Source organism: Phocoena phocoena, chromosome 9 (genome assembly GCF_963924675.1).
Source record: "Phocoena phocoena chromosome 9, mPhoPho1.1, whole genome shotgun sequence".
In the NCBI taxonomy this organism is placed as follows: Eukaryota; Metazoa; Chordata; class Mammalia; order Artiodactyla; family Phocoenidae; genus Phocoena; species Phocoena phocoena.
In genome coordinates, this window is record NC_089227.1 from 44,442,295 (window position 1) to 44,464,763 (window position 22,469).

Sequence of the window (22,469 nt, forward strand, 5' to 3'; positions counted from 1 at the left end):
TGCAAGTGAGTAGAAGTGGTGACAAGGTGACAGTGGACATCACTATCTTATTTCTTATCTTAGAGGAAAGCATTCTTGCTTTCACCATTGAATATGATATTCTCTGTACGTTTTTCATAAATGCTCTTTAACAGGCAGAGAAAATTCTTTTTTATTCCTGGTTTGTTTAGAGATTTTTATCATGAATGGATGCTGCACTTTGGCAAAAGCTTTCTGTGACTCTATTGAGATAATTATGCAGTTTTGTTTCTTTATTTTATTAATATAGTGTTTATTACATTAATTGAATTTTGGATCTTAAAAGAACTTTGCATTTCTGGAACAAGTCGCATTTGCTTTTGGTGTATAATCCTTTATATAAGTTGCTGGATTTGGTTTGCTAATATTTTGTTAAGGATTTTTGCATCTACGTTCAAGAGAGGTATTGATCTGAAATGTTAATGTCTTTGCCTGCCTTTGAAATCAGATAACTCTGGACTTATAAAATGAATTGGTAAGTGCTCCCTTCTCTTTTATTTTCTGAAAGACTTTGTGAACGATTAACATTATTTCTTCTTTGAATATTTGATAGAATTCACCAAATCCAATCCTGGGATTTTCTTTGTGGGAAGATTTTAAATTCCTCATTCAATTTATTTACTTGTTACAAGTCTGCTCATATTTTCTATTTGTTCTTAAATCAGTCTTGGTAATTTATTTCTAGTAATTTGTGTCTTGCTGGAATTTTATCCATTTTGGCTTATTTTCTAAATTGATGACATAAATTTGATTATAATATTCCATTATAATACTTTTAAGTTACATAAGTTTGATAGTAATGTCACCCCTTTCACTGCTGATTTTAGTAATTTGTGTGTTTTTCTTTCCTGGTCAGTCTAGCTAAAGGTTTGTCCACCTTGTTGATCTTTTCAAAGAACCAACTTTTAGTTTTATTGGCTTTTTTCCAGTATTTTTCTGTTTCATTGGTTTTTGCTATATTCTTTATCATTTCCTTCCTCTGCTTGCTTTTGCTCTGCTTTGCTCTTCTTTGTCTGGTTTCTTAAGATAGAAGCTTAAAGTAATGATTTGAGAATTTTCTCTTTTTCTTATATATGCACTTAAGGTATAAATTTTCCTTGAAGCATTGCTTTACCTGTACACATAAATTCTAAGTTGTCTTTTTGCTTTCATTTATTTAAATATTTAAAATTTCCCTGTGGTATTAGGTAAGTATTCTTTAATTGACAAATATTTGGGTTTGTTTAAGATTTCTTTCTGTTATATGACTTCAGTCCTGTGTAACCTACTGAGAGTTGTTTTATGGCCCAGTATATAGTCTCACCCAGAAAATGTTTCACACGTGTTTGAAAAGAATATGTATTCTGCAGTCAATGGGTAGAGTTTTCTATGTATGTCAGTTAGGTCAAACGGACTGATGATACTGTTGAACTCCTCTATCTCCTTGCTGATTTCTACCTACTTAGTAGTTCTTTAAAGTATTGAGAGTAAGGTATTGAAATCCTCAATTAGAGAAACTGAATTTCTCCTTCCACAGTTTTGCTTCATGCATTTTGAGACTGTTGTTAGATGTATATACAATTTTTGACTGCTATATCTTCCTGAATGTACTGACCTTTAATCATTATGAAATGTCTCTGTTTGTCTTCAGTAATACTTCTTGTCTTAAAGTCTATTTTGTCTTGATGTTTCCTTATCATTACTGTTTTCACTGTGTATCTTTCCCCATCTTTTTACTTTCAACCTATTTGTGTCTTGGAATCTAACATGTGTTTCTTATAGACAACATATAGCTGAGTGTTGCTTTTTTATCCAGTTTGACAATCTCTGCCTTTTGAATATAATGTTCACTCCATTCACATTTAACGTAATTAGTTAAACAGATTTATTCCTGCCATTTTGCTATTTTTCTATTTGTCACATCTTTTTTATTTCTCTCTTCCTCCTATACTGCTTTCTTTTGTGATAAATATTTTTTATTGTAACTTTTTAATCCATTTCTGATACTTTTTATTTTCTATTCTTATAGAGTTATTTTGTTAGCAACTGCTGTAGGGATTATAACATGAACTCTAATTTATTATAATCTACTTCAAAATAATATTTAATTCCAGTAAAAGAGAAACTATATTCCAAAATATGTCTTTTCCCTTGTTTTCTTTTGTTATTATTGTCATATATATTAAATGTATATGTTATAAACTCAACACAACAGTGTTAGAATTATTGTTTTACATAATCTTAGAAAAATGAGAAAAATCTATCTATAGACTGTTTTATATTTACCCACATATTTGCCAACACTCTTCAATTCTTCCTATTGATTTGAATTAAACTGGAGTCAGTACCTTCAGTATTTCTTGTAAGACAGTTTAGTAGCAGGAAAGTCTCTCAATCTTTGTTTATCCAGGAATACTTTATTTCACCTTTATTTTAAAAGACTGGGTTTTCTGAATATAGAATCCTTGGTTGATATTTTTCTTTTAGCCCTTTGAATATGTCATGCTTTATGGTTTCCACTGTTTCTGATGAAAAATACCAGTTGTTAAATGTATTATTGGTCCCCTATGTGTAATGAGTCATTTTCTTCTTCCAGCTTCAAGATTTTCTCTTTTCCTTTAGCTTTCAACAGTTTAACTATGATGTGTCTATGTGCAGCTCTGCGTGTTTTCCTACTTGGGATTTGTTGAGCTTCTTGAATCTATATAGATTGTGTTTCATCAGATCTGGAAAGTTTTCTGCCATTATCTCTTCAAATATTTTTTAACTCCCCTCTCCTCCCCTCAGTCTCCCATTATGTGTATATGTATGAACTTAATGTTTCCCCACAGGCCTCTGAGGCTTGACTTTTCTTCAATCTTTTTCCCTCTGTTCTTTCAGAGTATATAAATTCTCCTGACCTATATTCAAATTCACTGATCCTTCTGCCATCTTAAATCATCTATCAAACTCATCTAGTGAATTTTTTTTAATTACTATACTTTTTAATGCTACAGTTTCTGTTTGTATATTTTTTATAATAATTACATCTATGTGGGAATTCTTTATTCATTGCATCACTGTGGTCCTACTTCCCTTTGATGCTTTAAACATGGTTTTCTTTAGTTCTTTGAACATACTTATAATAGCTGCTTTGATGTTTTAGTCTGCTAAATCCAACATATGGAGACACTTAGATACAGTTTCTATTGACTGTTTTCTTTTTTTCCTTAACTATGGGTCATCCTTTCTTGTTTCTTTGCATATCTCTATAAATTTTTTGTTGAATGTTGGACATTTTAGATAATATATTGGAGCAACCCTAGATTCTGATTTTCTCTGAGGGTGGCTGATGGACTGAAAGTCTGTTTTCCCCACCATGTGTGGTTGCTGATATCTCTACTCCATTTCCCCCCCCCTCATTTTTCTTTCTATGACTGGCTTTTTAAGACCTTTTTAAGCTGGTCTCCAGTGTCACCTTAGTGTTTAGCCAAAAACTATTCAGAGATTTTACTCAAACATCTCAATGCAGTAAAGCTTCCACTCTCAGGATGTGTGTGTATTTGAATGAGGATTTGTGTGTGAAATGAGGAGTGCATTCAAAGTTTGGGCCTTTTAAAAGTTGGCCTCAGATTTTACTACCACTAGGCCTGTTTGATCTCCTTTCCAGATATTCTTAGACTCCACTAACCAGTGATACGTGGGTGACTGGGCCCACTTGATATTCTGCTGTGCCTGTCTACAGCCTCCAATCAACCTGTGATATGTGAACTTACCAAGCCCCCAAGATTGTCTTACCTCCTAGAACTCTCTATAAAATCCTGCTACTCCATGAGTCTGTTGCTTGTCACAAATTAGACCACAGTCTCAGACTAGCAGAGCCATTGGTCCTCCCTATTTGTTTGCAGCTAAGATTCTTACCCTGAGTTCAGTACTTTTCATGAATAAAGTTTCTCAATTTATTTGGTTGATTTCCAGAGTGATGAATTTGTTTTGACAGTTTTGTCCAGCTTTATGATTGCTTTGTGAGGAAAGTAATTAAATCTCTCACTCAGTCATGTCAGCCATTTCTTTTTTAATAGTGTATATCATGTATTGCTGTAGTCCAAAGTCAACTATACCTAATCTTGGCTATAACTTTGAGACTGTATTTACCTCTAAGATAAAAGAGCAAATGTGCTTTTTATTCAATATTACTCAATATTCTGTACATAGATATGTACCTATTTTAGACTAGATATATTAGACTCAGCTTCCTTTGTTTTTTGTTGCTGTTGGGAAAAACTGATTTTGCACATGTGTTTGTGTGCATAGATAGGAGTTGAGGATTTCTGTACATCAGTAATACAAAGAAGTTCCTAAAAATGTAATACAATCACAGGCAAAATCATGCTAATAGACTACTATATCTATTCAGTCCAGACACCACAGTATATGAGAAATACTGATAACCTATAGTATATGAAAATGATACTAAGAGGTATGGATACTATGGCATATGAAATATATTTGAGAGAAATGTCAATGTTTACTCTGGAGGAAAATGACATATTGCAAACCTTTCAAATATTTAAATTAGACTTACTCAATATTGATACAGAGGGCAGAGTCAAAACTTAGGGGTATAATTTTCAGTTCAATATAGTACAAAATAAACTAACAACTTAAGGGGCAACAAACAGAACTGGTTTGGTTTTCTTGCAAAGTGATAAGCTTTTCTCACTGAGAATGACTGTAATAGACTAGATGAATGTTTTCTAAGAAGGAGTGTTTATATAGGAGATGGACTAGATGACCTTCCAACTCTAAGTTTCTGTAATTTTATAAAAGCAAATAAATAAGAATTTAGATGGATAAAAGATAACACTACAGGAAAATAATCAAAAAATATATTAATACATAAAATTATCATAATTTGGGTTATTCATAAGGGTATGGGTTATAATAACTGTTTCTCAAAGACATGGATTCCACTATACTATCGGGTCTCAAAGGGCAACAATATGCTGGATGTCATTAAAAAATTATAAGAAACAGAAAACACTATCCTACCTTTGTAAAAATTGTGATCTATAGTTCTAGTTGCGGTAACTCAAGAATAAGAAAGCTGAAGTGGGAACAAAATATAACAAATAAACAAGACAAAATTACATAAAATCAGACTTCATTCTGGAAAGGCAAAAGCTGAGTGGGTACATAAGAAATATTTATAAAGAATATGAAGGGCACAAATAATGTAAACTCAGAATTGTTCACCAAAATGTGGAAGGCAACCCTTAAAACTCTGAGAGAGGTAAGTTTATCACAAATATAGGAAGTATCATTATATTCAGGAAATAGTTAAGATAATTTGCTAGGACCAAAGCAGCACACAGACTGAAAACAGAAGTGACTTACCTCTTTTAGTTGATCAGCACTTCCCCATGATGCAGAACGCTGATGTGATCTCTTTTCTGTGCCTTCTTCTACCCAACAGCTAGGTGTCTTTAAAAAAATAAGTAAAATAAAAAATAAAGAATTTTGCCTCTATCCTTAATCTCACAGCAAATCACACATATTTCAAAATCTTAGCACATACCAATTAAAGGGTTATACTGAATACTAGGATGCCTTAAAAGCTAAGACTTTCATGACCCTGTGAAATGTTTATTATTCTGAATTAGATATGATCAATCTAAGATGTTTCTGAGTAGTGTTACTCAAAACATTTGGTTTTTTACATCAACATTAAATTTATCAAATTCAAAGAGAACTGTGAAATATGCATATTGGTGTTTTTAAAGAGAATAGGCAAACTAATTATGAAATGTTATGTTTACTAAAGAGAAGTAAGATTAACAGAACATGCTTAGAAGCAGTGGGGTTACAGATGACCTACATGTCAAACATTTAGTTAGGTAAAGGGTTGAATGTACTATATTTTTTCTATACTCAGGAAAGAGTGTGTTAATAATAGTATCCTTTTTTGAAAAACATCAAGCATCTTTATATAAAAATATAAAGTTACTATAAAAATAGTTATTATAAAAATAAACAAGATTAAGCTAAACTGACTATAATTTAAAACAATGCATCTTAAAGAAAACCTGAGCTACATGGCAGAAAACAGAATTGCTTTTACCTAAAACTTCATTTTCAGTGATTTAACAGACACTACATCCAAACATAACACAAAACACTAAATGCCAAATAGTAAGATCATTTAGTACTTGTATTAAAAATTAAAAAATATTAAACTACCATCCTTAATATATGAGAAGACTCTTAGTGTAATGCAACTTAGGGAAAGTTAAAACCACTATTTTAAGACCGATACAGGGTAATGATTATCATATATAAATATTGGGTAAGCCAAAAGTTCACTGGGGTTTTTCTGTAACATCTTAGGGAAAAAACCCTAACGAACTTTTTGGCCAACCCAATATAAATATATATTGCTTCAAAAATTAGTTTTTATTACATACAGAAAAGTTCATCATTCATATTGAGGCTGCACCTGTGACTTTACATAATACACAACTTATGAAGAAGCCATCAGTTCTATACAATTCAAAATGCTTGTGGACAAAGTTTTAAATAATTACCACCTCTTAAAAGTAATGATGCTGCAAAATAAAACCAATAACAATTGAATGCTAGTTGAATAAAAATACACATAAACTGCTTAAACAGTTCAAATACTAAAGTGAAACTATTTAGTCATAATACTGAGTAAAATATTTTATTCACTTGGTAATGGCAAAGATAAGAGGTATTAATATATTAAACTGCTTGCAAATAATTAGTTATTAAATTTTCCTAATCTCAGTCCTAGATAAGAAAAACTACTCTGAAAATAATCCCCCCAAGTAGTCATATCTTTAATAATTTATGCTAAAATTATTCAATTATGACTTTGTTTTAGTCAAACTTTTATTTCGAGAATTTATATCCCTTAATACTTTTACCTTTCTACCAAGCAGAGGCATTGCTCTCATCAAAAATCAAATGATTAAGGATCACAATGTTTAAAACTCAAAAGCATATTCACAGAAAATGAATAAAATTTCTGACATGTTCCATAATTAACAAAAACATTTGTAACACTATTTTCATTTTGTATGGCTCTAACTTTTTCAAAGGAAATTTACATAAACTGTATCTCCAACTTAGAGTTAAATCAGTAGCCACAAAAATTCAAATTGGCAAATGAAACTAAATCTGAGGTCTCTCATCTCAGAGTATCTTCTTTCTTCCTATTGTCATTCTTTTTTTAAAATTGAATGTGAAAACCTATTTGATTATTTCAGAATGTAGTATTGGTTATACAAAAGAAATACATAAAAACTAACTACAAAAGAATATTTATGTTCCTGAAATCTATCTAGTAAAATATATAGTTTTTTTTGGAAGTACAAAACCACTGGAAGAATCCTTTCAGTTCATGTGGCTATAAAATTACACGTATATAAATTGTTTAAGTATATTCATCATAGTTTCAATTTTTCCAAAAAATACTCCCCAAAGAAAAATTTCATTTTAATTGCACGTATATACTATTCTATTCTAAAGACTGCATTGTCCAAAACAAAAGCTACTAGCCACATGTAATAATTTAAATTTAAATTAATGAAAATAAAACAAAAACTTCGGTTCTTTAATCTCATTAGCACGTTTCAAATACTCAATAACCACATGTGGCTAGAGGCTACCGGCTGCCATATAGAACAGCAAAGATACAGCACATTTCCACCACTGCATAAAGTTCTATTGAGAGCAGGGTTTTATACATTTAATCATTAATTTTATTTTATTTATTTTTATTAGTCATCAATTTTATACACATCAATGTATACATGTCAATCCTAATCGCCCAATTCAGCACACCACCATCCCCACTCCACTGTGGTTTTCCCCCCTTGGTGTCCATACGTTTGCTCTCTACATCTGTGTCTCAACTTCTGCCCTGCAAACCGGTTCATCTGTACCAATTTTCTACATACATGTGTTAATATTATTATATATATAATATATTATTATTATTAATAATAATATTAATATTATAATTATAATCACATGCTATTATTAATTAATATTATCATTAATAATGTATTAATAACAAATTATTAATATATTATATTAATATATGTAATATAATAATAATATATATAACGCACATACATGCATTAATATACGGTATTTGTTTTTCTCTTTCTGACTTCACTCTGTATGACAGTCTCTAGATCCATCCACATCTCTACAAATGACTCAATTACGTTCTTTTTTATGGCTGAGTAAAATTCCATTGTAAAATTCCATTTATTCCATTGAATGGAGTAAAATTCCATTCCATATGTGCCACAACTTCTTTATCCATTCGTCTGTCGATGGGCATTTAGGTTGCTTCCATGACCTGGCTATTGTAAATAATGCTGCAATGAACATTGGTGTGCATGTGTCTTTTTCAATTATGCTTTTCTCTGGGTATATGCCCAGTAGTGGGATTGCTGGATCATATGGTAATTCTATTTTTGGTTTTTTAAGGAACCTCCATACTTTTCTCCATAGTGGCTGTATCAATTTACATTCCCACCAACAGTGCAAGAGGGTTCCCTTTTCTCCACACCGTATCCAGCACTTCTTTTTTGTAGATTTTCTGATGATGCCCATTCTACCTGGTGTGAAGTGATACCTCATTGTAGTTTTGATTTGCATGGCTCTAATAATTAGTGTGTTGAGCAGCTTTTCATGTGCTTCTTGGCCATCTGTATGTCTTCTTTGGAGAAATATCTATATAGGTCTTCTGCCCATTTTTGGATTGGGTTGTCTGTTTCTTTAATATAGAGCTGCATGAGCTGTTTATATATTTTGGAGATTAATCCTTTGTGCATTGATTCGTTTGTGAATATTTTCTCCCATTCTGAGGGTTGTCTTTTCGTCTTGTTTATGGTTTCCTTTGCTGTGCAAAAGCTTTGGAATTTCATTAGGTCCCATTTGTTTATTTTTGTTTTTATTTCCATTACTCTAGGAGATGGATCAAAAAAGATCTTGCTGTGATTTATGTCAAAGAGTGTTCTTCCTATGTTTTCCTCTAAGAGTTTTATAGTGTCTGGCCTTACATTTAGGTCTTTAATCCATTTTGAGTTTCTTTTTGTGTATGGTGTTAGGGAGTGTTCTAATATCATTCTTTTATATGTAGCTGTCCAGTTTTCCCAGCACCACTTATTGAAGAGACTGTCTTTTCTCCATTGTATATCTTTGCCTCCTTTGTCATAGATTAGTTGACCATAGGTGCGTGGGTTTATCTCTGGGCTTTCTATCTTGTTCCATTGATCTATGTTTCTGTTTTTGTGCCAGTACCATGTTGTCTTGATTACTGTAGCTTTGTAGTATAGTCTGAAGTCAGGAAGTCTGATTCCTCCAGCTCCGTTTTTTTCCCTCAAGACTGCTTTGGCTGTTCGAGGTCTTTTGTGTCTCCATACAAATTTTAAGATGATTTGTTCTAGTTCTGTAAAAAATGCCATTGGTGGGGCTTCTCTGGTGGCGCAGTGGTTGCGAGTCCACCTGCCGATGCAGGGGATGTGAGTTCGAGCCCCGGTCCAGGAAGATCCCGCGTGCCGCGGAGTGGCTGGGCCTGTGAGCCATGGCTGCTGAGCCTGCGCGTCCGGAGCCTGTGCTCCGCAGCGGGAGGGGCCGTAACGGTGAGAGGCCCGTGTACCGCAAAAAAAAAAAAAAAAAAAAAAAAATGTCATTGGTAATTTGATAGGGATTGCATTGAATCTGTAGATTGCTTTGGGTAGTATAGTCATATTCACAATATTGATTCTTCCAATCCAAGAACATGGTATATCTCTCCATCTGTTGGTATCACCTTTAATTTCTTTCATCAGTGTCTTATAATTTTCTGCATACAGGTCTTTTGTTTCTTTAGGTAGGTTTATCCTTAGGTATTTTATTCTTTTTGTTGCAATGGTAAATGGGAGTGTTTCAATAATTTCTCTTTCAGATTTTTCATCATTAGTGTATAGGAATGCAAAAGATTTCTGTGCATTAATTTTGTATCCTGCAACTTCACCAAATTCATTGATTAGCTCTAGCAGTTTCCTGGTGGCATTTTTAGGATTCTCTGTGTATAGTATCATGTCATCTACAAACAGTGACAGTTTTACTTCTTCTTTTCCAATTTGTATTCCTTTTATTTCTTTTCCTTCTCTGATTGCCGTGGCTAGGACTTCCAACACTATGTTGAATACCAGTGGCGAGAGTGGACATCCTTGTCTTGTTCCTGATCTTAGAGGAAATGCTTTCAGTTTTTCACCATTGAGAATGATGTTTGCTGTGGGTTGGTCATATATGGCCTTTATTATGTTGAGGTAGGTTCCCTCTATGCCCACTTTCTGGAGAGTTTTTATCATAAATGGGTGTTGAATTTTGTCAAAAGCTTTTTCTGCATCTATTGAGATGATCATATGGTTTTCATTCTTCAATTTGTTAATATGGTGTATCACATTGATTTGCGTATATTGAAGAAACCTTGCATCCCTGGAATAACTCCCACTTGATCATGGTGTATCCTTTTAATGTGTTGTTGGATTCTGTTTGTTAGGATTTTTGCATCTATATTCATCAGTGATATTGGTCTGTAATTTTCTTTTTTTGTAGTATCTTTGTCTGGTTTTGGTATCAGGGTGATGGTGGCCTCACAGAATGAGTTTGGGAGTGTTCCTTCCTCTGCAATTTTTTGGAAGAGTTTGAGAAGGATGGGTGTTAGCTCTTCTCTAAATGTTAGATAGAATTCACCTGTGAAGCCATCTGGTCCTGGACTTGTGTTTGTTGGAAGATTTTTAATCACAGTTTCAATCTCATTACTTGTGATTGGTCTGTTCATATTTTCTGTTTCTTCCGGGTTCAGTCTTGGAAGGTTATACCTTTCTAAGAATTTGTTCATTTCTTCCAGGTTGTCCATTTTATTGGCATAGAGTTGCTTGTAGTAGTCTCTTAGGATGCTTTGTATTTGTATTTCTGCAGTGTCTGTTGTAACTTCTTTTTCATTTCTAATTTTATTGATTTGAGTCCTCTCCCTCTTTTTCTTGATGAGTCTGGCTAATGGTTTATCAATTTTGTTTATCTTCTCAAAGAACCAGCTTTTAGTTTTATTGATCTTTGCTATTCTTTTCTTTGTTTATTTCTACTCTGATCTTTATGATTTCTTTCCTTCTGCTAACTTTGGGTTTTGTTTGTTCTTCTCTCTCTAGTTCCTTTAGGTGTAAGGTGAGATTATTTACTTGAGATTTTTCTTGTTTCTTTAGGTAGGCTTGTATAGCTATAAACTTCCCTCTTAGAACTGCTTTTGCTGCATCCCATAGGTTTTGGATCGTCATGTTTTCATTGTCATTTGTCTCTAGGTATTTTTTGATTTCCTCTTTGATTTCTTCAGTGACCTCTTGGTTATTTAGTAACGTATTGTTGAGCCTCCATGTGTTTGTGTTTTTTACGTTTTTTTCCCTGTAATTCATTTCTGATCCATAGAGTTGTGGTTAGAAAAGATGCTTGATAATGATTTCAATTTTCTTAAATTTACTGAGGCTTGATTTGTGACCCAAGATGTGATCTATCCTGGAGAATGTTCCATGCACACTTGAGAGGAAAGTGTAATCTGCTGTTTTTGGATGGAATGTCCTATAAATATCAATTAAATCTATCTGGTCTATTGTGTCGTTTTAAAGTCCTTATTTAGCTTCATTTTGGATGATTTGTACATTTGTGTAAGTGAGGTGTTAGAAGTGCCCCACTATTATTATGATACTGTCGATTTCCTCTTTTATCTGTTAGCAGTTGCCTTATGTATTGAGGTGCTTCTATGCTGGGTGCATATATATTTATAATCGTTATATCGTCTTTTTGGATTGATCCCTTGATCATTATGTAGTGTCCTTCCTTGTCTCTTGTAACATTCTTTATTTTAAAGTCTATTTTATCTGATATGAGTATAGCTACTCCAGGTTTCTTTTGATTTCCATTTGCATGGAATGTCTTTTTCCATCCCCTCACTTTCAGTCTGTGTGTTTCCCTAGGTCTGAAGTGGGTCTCTTGTAGACAGCATATAGATGGGTCTTCTTTTTGTATCCATTCAGCAAGCCTGTGTGTTTTGGTTGGAGCATTTAATCCATTCACGTTTAAGGTAATTATCAATATGTATGTTCCTATGACCATTTTCTTAATTGTTTTGGGTTTGTTTTTGTAGATCCTTTTCTTCTCTTGTGTTTCCCACTTAGAGAAGTTTCTTTAGCATTTGTTGGAGAGCTGGTTTGGTGGTGCTGAATTCTCTTAGCTTTTGCTTGTCGGTAAAGCTTTTGATACCTCCATCGAATCTGAATGAGATCCTTGCTGGTCAGAGTAATCTTGGTTGTAGCTTCTTCCCTGTCATCACTTTAAGTATATCATGCCACTCCCTTCTGGTTTGTAGAGTTTCTGCTTAGAAATCAGCTGTTAACCTTATGGGAGTTCCCTTGTATATTAATTGTCATTTTTCCCTTGCTGCTTTCAATAATTGTTTTCTGTCTTTAATTTTTGTGAATTTGATTACTATGTGTGTGTGCATGTTTCTCCTTGTGTTTATCCTGTATGGGACTCTCTGCACTTCCTGGACTTGGGTCGCTATTTCCTTTCCCATGTTAGGGATATTTTCGACTATAATGTCTTCAAATATTTTCTCTGGTCCTTTCTCTCTCTCTTCTCCTTCTGGGACCCCTATAATACAAATGTTGTTGCGTTTAATGTTGTCCCAGAGCTCTCTTTGGTTGCCTTCATTTCTTTTCATTCTTTTTTCTTATCTTTTCATTCTTTTTTCTTATTCTGTTCCACAGTAGTGAGTTCCACCATTCTGTATTCCAGGTCACTTATCCATTCTTCTGCCTCAGTTATTCTGCTATTGACTCCTTCTAGTGTAGTTTTCATTTCAGTTATTGTATTGTTCATCTGTTTGTTTGTTCTTTAATTCTCCTAGGTCTTTGTTAAACATTTCTTGCATCTTCTCGATCTTTGCCTCCATTGTGTTTCCGAGGTCCTGGATCATCTTCACTTGGTAGTATTCTGAATTCTTTTTCTGGAAGGTTGCCTATCTCCACTTCATTTAGTTGTTTTCCTGGGGTTTTGTCTTGTTCCCTCATCTGGGACATAGCCCTCTGCCTTTTCATCTTGTCTATCTTTCTGTGAATGTGGTTTTTGTTCCACAGGCTGCAGGATTGTAGTTCTTCTTGCTTCTGCTGTCTGCCCTCTGGTGGATGAGGCTAAGAGGTTGATCTAATCATTGATTTTAAACAAATTATTTTAGTCAAAGCAATACCAAAGATGGCTACTTGGTCTTCAAATCTATTTAATGCTCAAGCTTGTGAAGTCACAGAGGATGAATTAATTTGTATCCAGTTTGTTAAATCTGAGTATTTGAGAAATGTTTTACCATTTAAATTAGGAAAACACCACCACAAAGTAGCAAAAGTTCTTTGCTTTCATATCTGCAAGTGATTCCTTCCAAGTGGCCTGTTATTCCGTCCATTAATCTAGAACAGAATTTTATGAGTGGTGCTACTTATAACACTGTTCCTGGGTATTAGTAAAAAATATATGAAAAAGAATTCCATGGTCAAATAAATTTGGACAATATTACATTCTGTACTCCTTTACTCAATGTACAATGCAATTAGCATTTCAAAACTCAAATACACACACACTTTTTAAAAAACCTGCTTTACTTTTTCTTACTGATATGACCCCAGAACACTCATTTTATGTGTATTAACATCCTCCACAGACAGCTTGGAAAGAAGTATAATCTTCAGTAATTGGTATTATATAAAATATCTTACTCTTCAGCCACCATACTTAGCGGGATTCTTCCTTTTTAGCTGCCTCCATTTAAACTACCAGGGAATAGAAAATGAACCTTTCATACACTTGAGTAATGCAGAACCAAAGGAAGAGAAAAATGAACCTTTCATACACTTGATTAATGCAGAACCAAAGTCTATCTCTAAGACTGCTGACAAAAAGGTGTTTGGCTAAAAAAAGTCCCCTCTATATGAAAATGATACCTACAGGTGGAAGAAGCCATTTTTAAATTTTCACCTCTCAGAATCATCCAAAGTCCAGCCCATGAAGCTTCTTCTCCAACCCCCAGGCCCATCCTCCTAGCTCTGGTTTCCTGAGTGATGAATGCTTCTTCTCTGAGTGATATAAACAGAAAACAGTCCTACTGCACAGGACTACACACTTGTTTTTACGACTATTTTTAAATAGAGCAGTTTTGGGTTCATAGCCAAACTAAGAGGACATTACAGAGATTTCCCATATACCCCTCACCCCGACACACACACAGCCATCCCCCACCAGAGTGGTACGTTTGTTACAACTGATGAACCTACACTACACATCATTATCACTGGAGTCCGTAGTTTACATTAGGGTTCACTCTTGGTGTTGTGCATTCTATGTACCATACATAGTATTTTCACTGACCTAAAAATCCTCTGTGCTCTGCTTATTCATTCCTCACCATCTCCAAACCCCTGACAAGCACTGATCTTTTTACTCTTTCCATAGTTTTGCCTTTTCCAGAATGTCAGGTAGTTGGAACCATACAGTAGGTTGCCTTTTCAGAGTCCCTTCTTTCACTTAGTAATATATATTTAAGGTCCCTCCATGTCTTCTTAGTGCTGAATAATATACTGCTGTCTGGATGTACCACACTTTATTCATCCATTCACCTACTGAAGGACATCTTGCTTACTTGCAAGTTTGGCAATTATGAATAAAGCTGGTATACATATTTGTATGCAGGTTTTTGTGTGAACATAAGTTTTCAACTCCTTTGGGTAAGTACCAAGGAACATGAATGCTGGACTGTAAGGTAAGAGTATGTTTAGTTTTATAAGAAACTGCCAAACCGTCTTCCAAAGTGGCGGTACCACTTCCTATTCCCACCAGCAACATACAACAGTTCCTGTTGCTCTGCATTCTGGTCAGCATCTGGTATTGCCAGTGTACTGGATTTTGGCCATTCTAACAGATGTATAGAGGTATCTCGTTTTAACTGGCATTTCCCTGATGACATATAACGTGGAACATCTTTTCATATGCTTGTTTGCTATGCGTATATCGTCTTTAGTGAGGTGCCTGTTAGGAGGTCTTTGGCCCATTTTTTAATCAGGTTGTTTGTTTTCTTATAGTTGAATTTTAAGAGTTGTTTACATATTTTGTTTACATATTTTACATCCTTTATCAGATGTGAACAATGGGTGCTTTTGTTATTTATATCTTTATTCACAGACTAGAAAGGGCAAATATGCTTTCCTGCTTTATCAATTTCAGAACAGGTCAAACTAACCCCTAGCAAGAAAATATTCTTTTTCAACATGCAAGAGCCTAGAGTCAGTTCCAAAAAACCCCACAAAGCAAAAAAACTAATCACATCACAAAATTCTCTTAATCTTATATAAAACTTACTGAAATCCTATGTAAAACTTTAAAATCTGTTTTTTGTATGGTTCACCCTTAGCCTTGAAATTTATTATAGTTTATAATCTATTACGGAAATATGATTACTATCTGCTAATTATTTTACTGTACTTACATAGATGATCCTTAATATTAAGGTACTGATAAAGCTGGCAAGAAATGAAACAGAATTACTTGAAAAATCAATGATAATTAAATTAATAATTAAGATTAGAGTCTGATTTTAAGTTACAGAAACGTTTTAAAAATAGATAATGACAAACCCTTCTTTGTTTACAACTATGTCTTTTAGAGTTTACAACTATGTCTTTTAGAAATTTGATTTTCTTTTGACTAATAAAATTTTTCTTAACTTTTTAAAAACTTTTAACTTAAAAGATCGTCTTGAAAAGACTATCCTGATTAAAAAGGAGCACAAAAAACTGGGATTCTTTTTTTTTATTTTTTAAGACTTTGATGTGGACCATTTTTTTTTTTTAATTCTTTATTGAATTTGTTACAGTATTGCTCCTGTTTTATGTTTTGGTTTTTTGGCCCTGAGGCATGTGGGATCTTAGCTCCCCGACCAGGGATCAAACCGACACCCCCTGCATTGTAAGGCAAAGTCTTAACCACTGGACTGCCAGGGAACTCCCTGTGATTTTAATATTATGCTTTGCTTTTCTGGTAACAGTATATAAGTATATATAGTTTTATAACCAGATATAAACATAAATAGCCTCTTCACTAGTTAACAAGGAGTAAAGAAAAGGAAGAGTTCAGCTGAAAAAAGCTTTAGGAATTCAGTGATAGCAGTTACACACTCAAATTTTTTCATCATGCTCCAGCTATATAGTAACTTATGTGCTCATTTTGTTAGATCACTTTCAAAGTGCAGTCCCTGGATGAGCAGCATCAGCATCATCTGAAAACAAGTTAGAAATGCAAATTCTCAGGCTCAATAGCAGAATTACCAAATCTGGAATTCTTAGGTAAAGCCCAGCAATCTGTGTTCTAAGAAGCTGACCATATACTCACTCATTTTTCTTATAGGCTAATAACCATTTACAAGTATAATATCAAATTTCATATAATTATATCTTTGGAAATTAACATAAACTAATGTAAATATTGTTTGGAGCCATGTAGAAAGTAATATTGCTAGAGAGAAATTTCTCTTTACCAAGGAACATTAAACAGTAGTCTCCAGCAAGGACTAAGATATGACTGAATATTTAAGTAAAATTTATAAAATCCATGTCTATTTAGGCCTCAAAAGTGTTCACAACTGAATGGAAGTCTGTGAAGTAATGGTTTGTGATTTTCTAGATTATTAATGAGGGAGCTTATTCAGAAGAGTTAAGAAACTATATTTCTGTTTCCAGATCTCAAGGTGAGGGGGAGGGAGGATGTTGGTGGTAAATCTCTGGAATGCAATTTTAAAAAATAAGAAATACCACAGAAATCAACTATTGAATCTGTGCTAGACATGATAAAAGTATTTGCCTTACTCTATAAGAAATGTTAATTTGAGAAAAAGCAATCATAAATGTGCCCCAAATCTTAAGAATATTCATAGTAAATCTATTTCTAAGAATTAACCTAAGATGTACACCAAGAGAAGCAGTGGAAATAAATGTCTATCAATAGAGAAAAGAAAAATTGTGGCACATTCTTATAATACAAAAAAACCACACTACATGGACTGTAATCCCACTTTAGTAAGCAAGTACACACAAAAGAGAAAAAGACTTTAAAGAGATACTTCAAAATATAAATGGTGGTAAGAATTCTAGATAATTCTACAGTAAATCCTTTTTTTTTCTCCAGCTGAGAAAAATCAAGATTTAAAAAAAGACTTAAAGTCATGTTTAGGAATACTTAATGGCATGAGTAAATGTTATGATTTATTAAAATCATACAAAATAAATAATAAAATCATATTTACTACCTGCAGTATCATCTGAACTCTTTTTAAAATGGTCTGTGGTTTTTAAATTTTTATTTTTTAAATGCAAATAATCAAAATATAAGAGGATATGCATCAAAATGTTAAAAATGGCTGTCTGGATATTAGAATTATAAGCAACTTATTTTGAGATTTTTGGTATTTTCCAAATCTTCTGCAGTGACTCCTGTTTCAAATTTAGAAGCAGGATTTTAAAAAAATGAGAAAGATAGCTATGTAATAGAATCAGTAAGTGGGGATGTATACCTACTCTGAGAAAGCCCAACATAGAATTACAAAAATTGTAACTTTAGATGCAAACCTCAAATCTATCTTGGAAGACAGGTTACATGTAAGTTAAGATGTTAGTATACATCACATAAAATATTTTTCCCTAGTCAGCGTTTCCTTTGACTAGGGGTTGGGGTTCTCTCACAACTGCAAGTGCCTGTACGTAGTTTATCACTGGCTATGGGAATGGAATTGGAGACTTTAGAAAAGCTGAAATATTTAAGTGTTTAGAGTAACTGAAAACTGAAGGTAACTGAAATATCCAACACCTAGAAATATTAGTGGAAAGTTATTGATGAGAATATTGACAGGAAATTATAATTCAGTTTGGATATGTCTTTCATGTTGTACTTTAATTCTATGGAGGAAAAAGTATCTATAAAAATGTTTTCCTGAAAAAGTTAGAGAGCTACCATATGATCCAGCAATTCCTAGAGAAATGAAAACATATGTAAACACAAAAACTTGTGTGCAAAGGTTCATAGAAGTTCACCAACTCATGAATGTACAAATAAACTGTAGTATGTCCATACCATGAAATATTATTTGGCATTACAAAGGAATGAAGTACTGATACCATGCTACCACATGGATGAAACTTAAAAATACTATACTAAATGAAAAAAGGCAGAAACCAGAGGCTACAAAGTGTATGAGTCCATTGATATGAAATGTTCAGAAAATGCAAATGTAGAGCGGCAGGAAGTAGACTACTGACTGGGTGCCTATGGCTGAGGAAAAGAAGACTGGGGGGAAATAGTGAGTGACTGCTAATGGTTTCCTTTCGTAAAAACAGAAATATTCTAAAATTGATTATGGCAATGGTTGCACAATTATATTAAGAACCATGAATTCTACACTCTAAATAGATGAACTGTATGCTATATAAGTTATACCTCAATAAAACTGTTATTAAAAATATTTATGTCAAAGAGGAAATTACAAATCAATCTCATTTTTCAATTTAAAAAAAGCCACGTATTTCTGAACCTGAAAGTCCCAAGCATTGTTTGTATTTTCTCAAAAATAATTGGTATTTTCTGTCATGCTTTTCTTGCCAAGTTTCAAATCACACAGCAGCACTAGTCGAGTAATATAACAGAAAAGAGTAGGAGGCACTGTACATTAATAATCTACCTAGTCAGGTTTCTCAAGTCATTGTGAGAACATTTAACACAGGAACTAATGTAACATAAAATAAACTGTATATCAGAAATACTATTCTCTGGCTTCTTACAGAAACAGTTATTAAATTGACTCTTGACAGTTTCTGCTTTAACCAAAAGGAGATGGTACTATGAAGAATTAAAAGTATAAACAATATTTCAATTTAGTATTCAGTATTTACACTTAATAATACCCATTCTAACAAGTTCTCTATTATTGTGGATAAATTTAAAACCAAATGATGAGATCTAATTTTCAGTTTTTAGAGAACATTAAAACATATTCATTCTTTTGTGCTATAATTTTTAAAATTACAATTTGCTTTGGTGGCTGTGTTTCAGAAAACTGATTCCACTAGTAAAAAAATTGAGAGCAATTTTACTTTTTCAAAAGTGATATTTCCGAACACTTTTAAAAAATACATTTAACAATTGCACTGGATTATAGCTGCCTCAGTATTATCCAATAAATTACTTTTTATTGTTTCTTAATAGCTTTTAATGTTTAATGTCACACCTGACAGAAAATCAGCAACATAGGTGACTACTAGATATCTACCAAAAACGTTTCCATACCATTCTGAAGTTATAAAAACCAGTAGTGTTCAACTGATGATAGCATAAATATCATCAATGGGATACCTAAGTAATGAGAAAGGGAGTGGGAGTTTCTGTAGCAATATAAGTCCAGTGTCCCATACATGGACCTATAAATCTGAAGTACCATTTCTTATTTGTAAGAATGTACAGTGGAAAACAATAGCTACTTCTGACTGAATGAGCCCTGACCCACCAGAAACTGTTTAACCGTGTTTCAGAGCCCTATCATGCCCTGGAGTTAGTTGCATCATTTCTATGCCATTTCTTACCAATCCAGATTTAATGTTCATAATTGCATAATCAATTATTGATACCAGTAATACTGTCCTCTCAATTCAGTATTATTATATTTAAACCTGCTGACAGTAAAATACTATAGACTCCAATACAAAGCAGGTAACATTTTTGAACATCTACTATGTCCTATTTACTGTGCTAGAAGCTTACTATGTGATCCTCATTTTAATAGGTACTAGTGTTATCTCCCAAAAGCTTTAAGAATGTCAACAGCACAAAAAAGCTGTTTTCACTTGGTTTATACTAATGTTTCCTACCAATATGATGTATTCTATGCCAATCATTTATTAAAAAATTTATACCAAGTTATTGACAACTTGAAAGGCATACTGCTTTCTCATACTGCACCCACCCTTAACTATGATCTGATTCTATCTGACTCTTAAATTCTTAAAGCTTAATGTCTCTAATAAATGTCTTTCTAAATAAATGCTATTTATTATTATCACAGGATTTTTGATAGAAAATTGATGGATTTTAAGATATAAAAGGTTGAGAACCAATGTACCAGACAACAAAGGTCAAGAAGATAGAGTGAGAGGGTTGTTCCAAATAAATACAACCTATTTCACAACTTTACCTAGAGCTAGTTTAGGGGTAAAGGTGAGGGAGGAGATAAAGGAAAACAGGCTGTTTTTGTTACCTGTAAAATATTTCTGGTAATGGGAAGAAAACTGGGTATATGGGCAACAGGAGTATGGGGAAGGCTCTTTGCTATTTACCTTCTACTTTTGATTTAAATCAATACATTAACTATTAAAAATTAATACGTAGAATTTTGAGTTTCTGCTAGTTTTAAAGACAGTATTTGAAACTGATGAGTAAAACAGTAAATATTTTAGCTATGGATTTAAATTTTTCATCAGTACAGCTGAGTATATTCCTGTGGCAACCAAAAATATTACTCCCTGAACTAGGAACACGACTACTATCATGTGGATTGTTCAACTCTAGAATTATACAATCCTGTCTTTTAATTAGCTAATGGCGGGAAAAAAAAGTAAAGGCGATCCTGTACAAGATAGAATCTTTATAAACTTACTCAAGAGCCAGTTGGAGACCAGCTCCATAAAAATAACAATTTAGGTCCCTGGAATGCAATCTAGGAGGCCAAGATGGCCAAATCTTTAGACTTGCTTTCATTTCAAGAAAAGCTTCCCACCACCGTCCAGAATTGTTCCAGCAACTACCACTTCTTAAACTTTAACAGCAAGCTCTTCAACAAGGGCACAGGAAACCCAAACAGCTGTATCAAGAATAACTTTTGGTCAGGAAATGAGTTTCTGATCAGAGTGGTAAAACTGAAAGTTCTTTTTTATACCTATTACTAGTTTGAGATATACCATTTACTCCTTTGATGAAAGTTCTCCCCAACCAAGCTCCTTTCATGAAGGGAAGAAAAGAATAGAGTATTTAAATAGCAAAGAATTTATATATTTTAGTTTGGAGTTGTTAATTTTATCGAATGTTGGCTAAAGTCAAACGCTAAGTACTTATTCCAGATCTGTTTCTTAAATATGAAAAAGATTTCTAGGGAAAAATGCTGGCATAGAGATAGGATCACAAAACTCCATACACTCAAACTTAATGAAATGAAGAAAACTAAAAGGTTACTTTATGTACTTTTTGGCATGTTTAAATATTTCATACTGTAAAATTTGAAAATTAATTAAAAACAATAAAATATCAAAGAAGAATATCATCTAGAGAAAAGAAAGCAGAAGTGTACAGAATTTCATTTAAAAATCTTACCATTCCATTTCTTACCCTTCAAAAAATACAAGAGGTAAATGAAAAGTTCTGAAATCTTTCTCTGATACCAACTTTTCAGAGAAGATGAATGAGGGGGATAGACAAGCAGTCAAAGTGGAAGGACTCATATAGAGTAAAAGCTACTCTCACCTCAACTGGCCATCAGACATTTTTAAAAAACTGTCACGTTTACCATGTCATTTTTCCCTAACAAGGAGAAGTATGGCAGATGACTCAAAAATACATATAAATGGCTCAAAGCTAATTATCTCCAGCAATAAGCAAGATTTATCAGAACAGAAAGACAAAAACACTAAGTAAAAACCATGGGAAACAGGTGGGAAGAAAGAAGGAAGAAATTTCTATTGGAAGTTCCCCTTCTCAGCTGTGAATTAAGAGTGCCATGGCCAATACCCAGATGTCCACCTATCTTTAACCCTCTGCTAGTAAATGTAAATAATTCATAGTAATTACTTATTGACAATGTTTCAGTCATTATTCTTAGCATTTCAAACGCATTACCTCAATTTAACCCTTACAATAATCCTATGAGGTATAATATCCCATTAACAAATGAGGAAACTGAGGCAAAGAGGTAATTTGCCCAAAATTACAAAGCTAAAAAATGCTGGAGCCAAGATTCAAAACCAAGCCATCTGATTCAAAACCAGAGCTCTTGGCCAATGAAAAGAAAAGAGAGTTTACAATATTTGTATCATGAAAAGGTTCAGTTCAGGGAAAATAATATTAATCAAGGCATTCTGTAACAATAAACAATATCAACCATAAGAAAGACATAATGGGGCTTCCCTGGTGGTGCAGTGGTTGAGGGTCCACCTGCCGATGCAGGGGACACGGGTTCATGCCCTGGTCTGGGAAGAACCCACATGCCACGGAGCGGCTGGGCCCGTGGGCCATGGCCGCTGAGCCTGCGCGTCCGGAGCCTGTGCTCCGCAACGGGAGAGGCC

General features: G+C 33.5%; 1 protein-coding gene across 1 annotated transcript in view; it reads right to left on the minus strand.

Moving 5' to 3' along the window:
- Positions 1-22,469, minus strand: part of GLCCI1 (glucocorticoid induced 1) — a 120,286-nt gene that overhangs the window by 49,867 nt on the left and 47,950 nt on the right. The window contains exon 3 of the mRNA XM_065884246.1: positions 5,374-5,460. Within this exon, the coding sequence (XP_065740318.1) occupies positions 5,374-5,460 (87 nt within the window). The remainder of the gene's footprint in view (positions 1-5,373; positions 5,461-22,469) is intronic.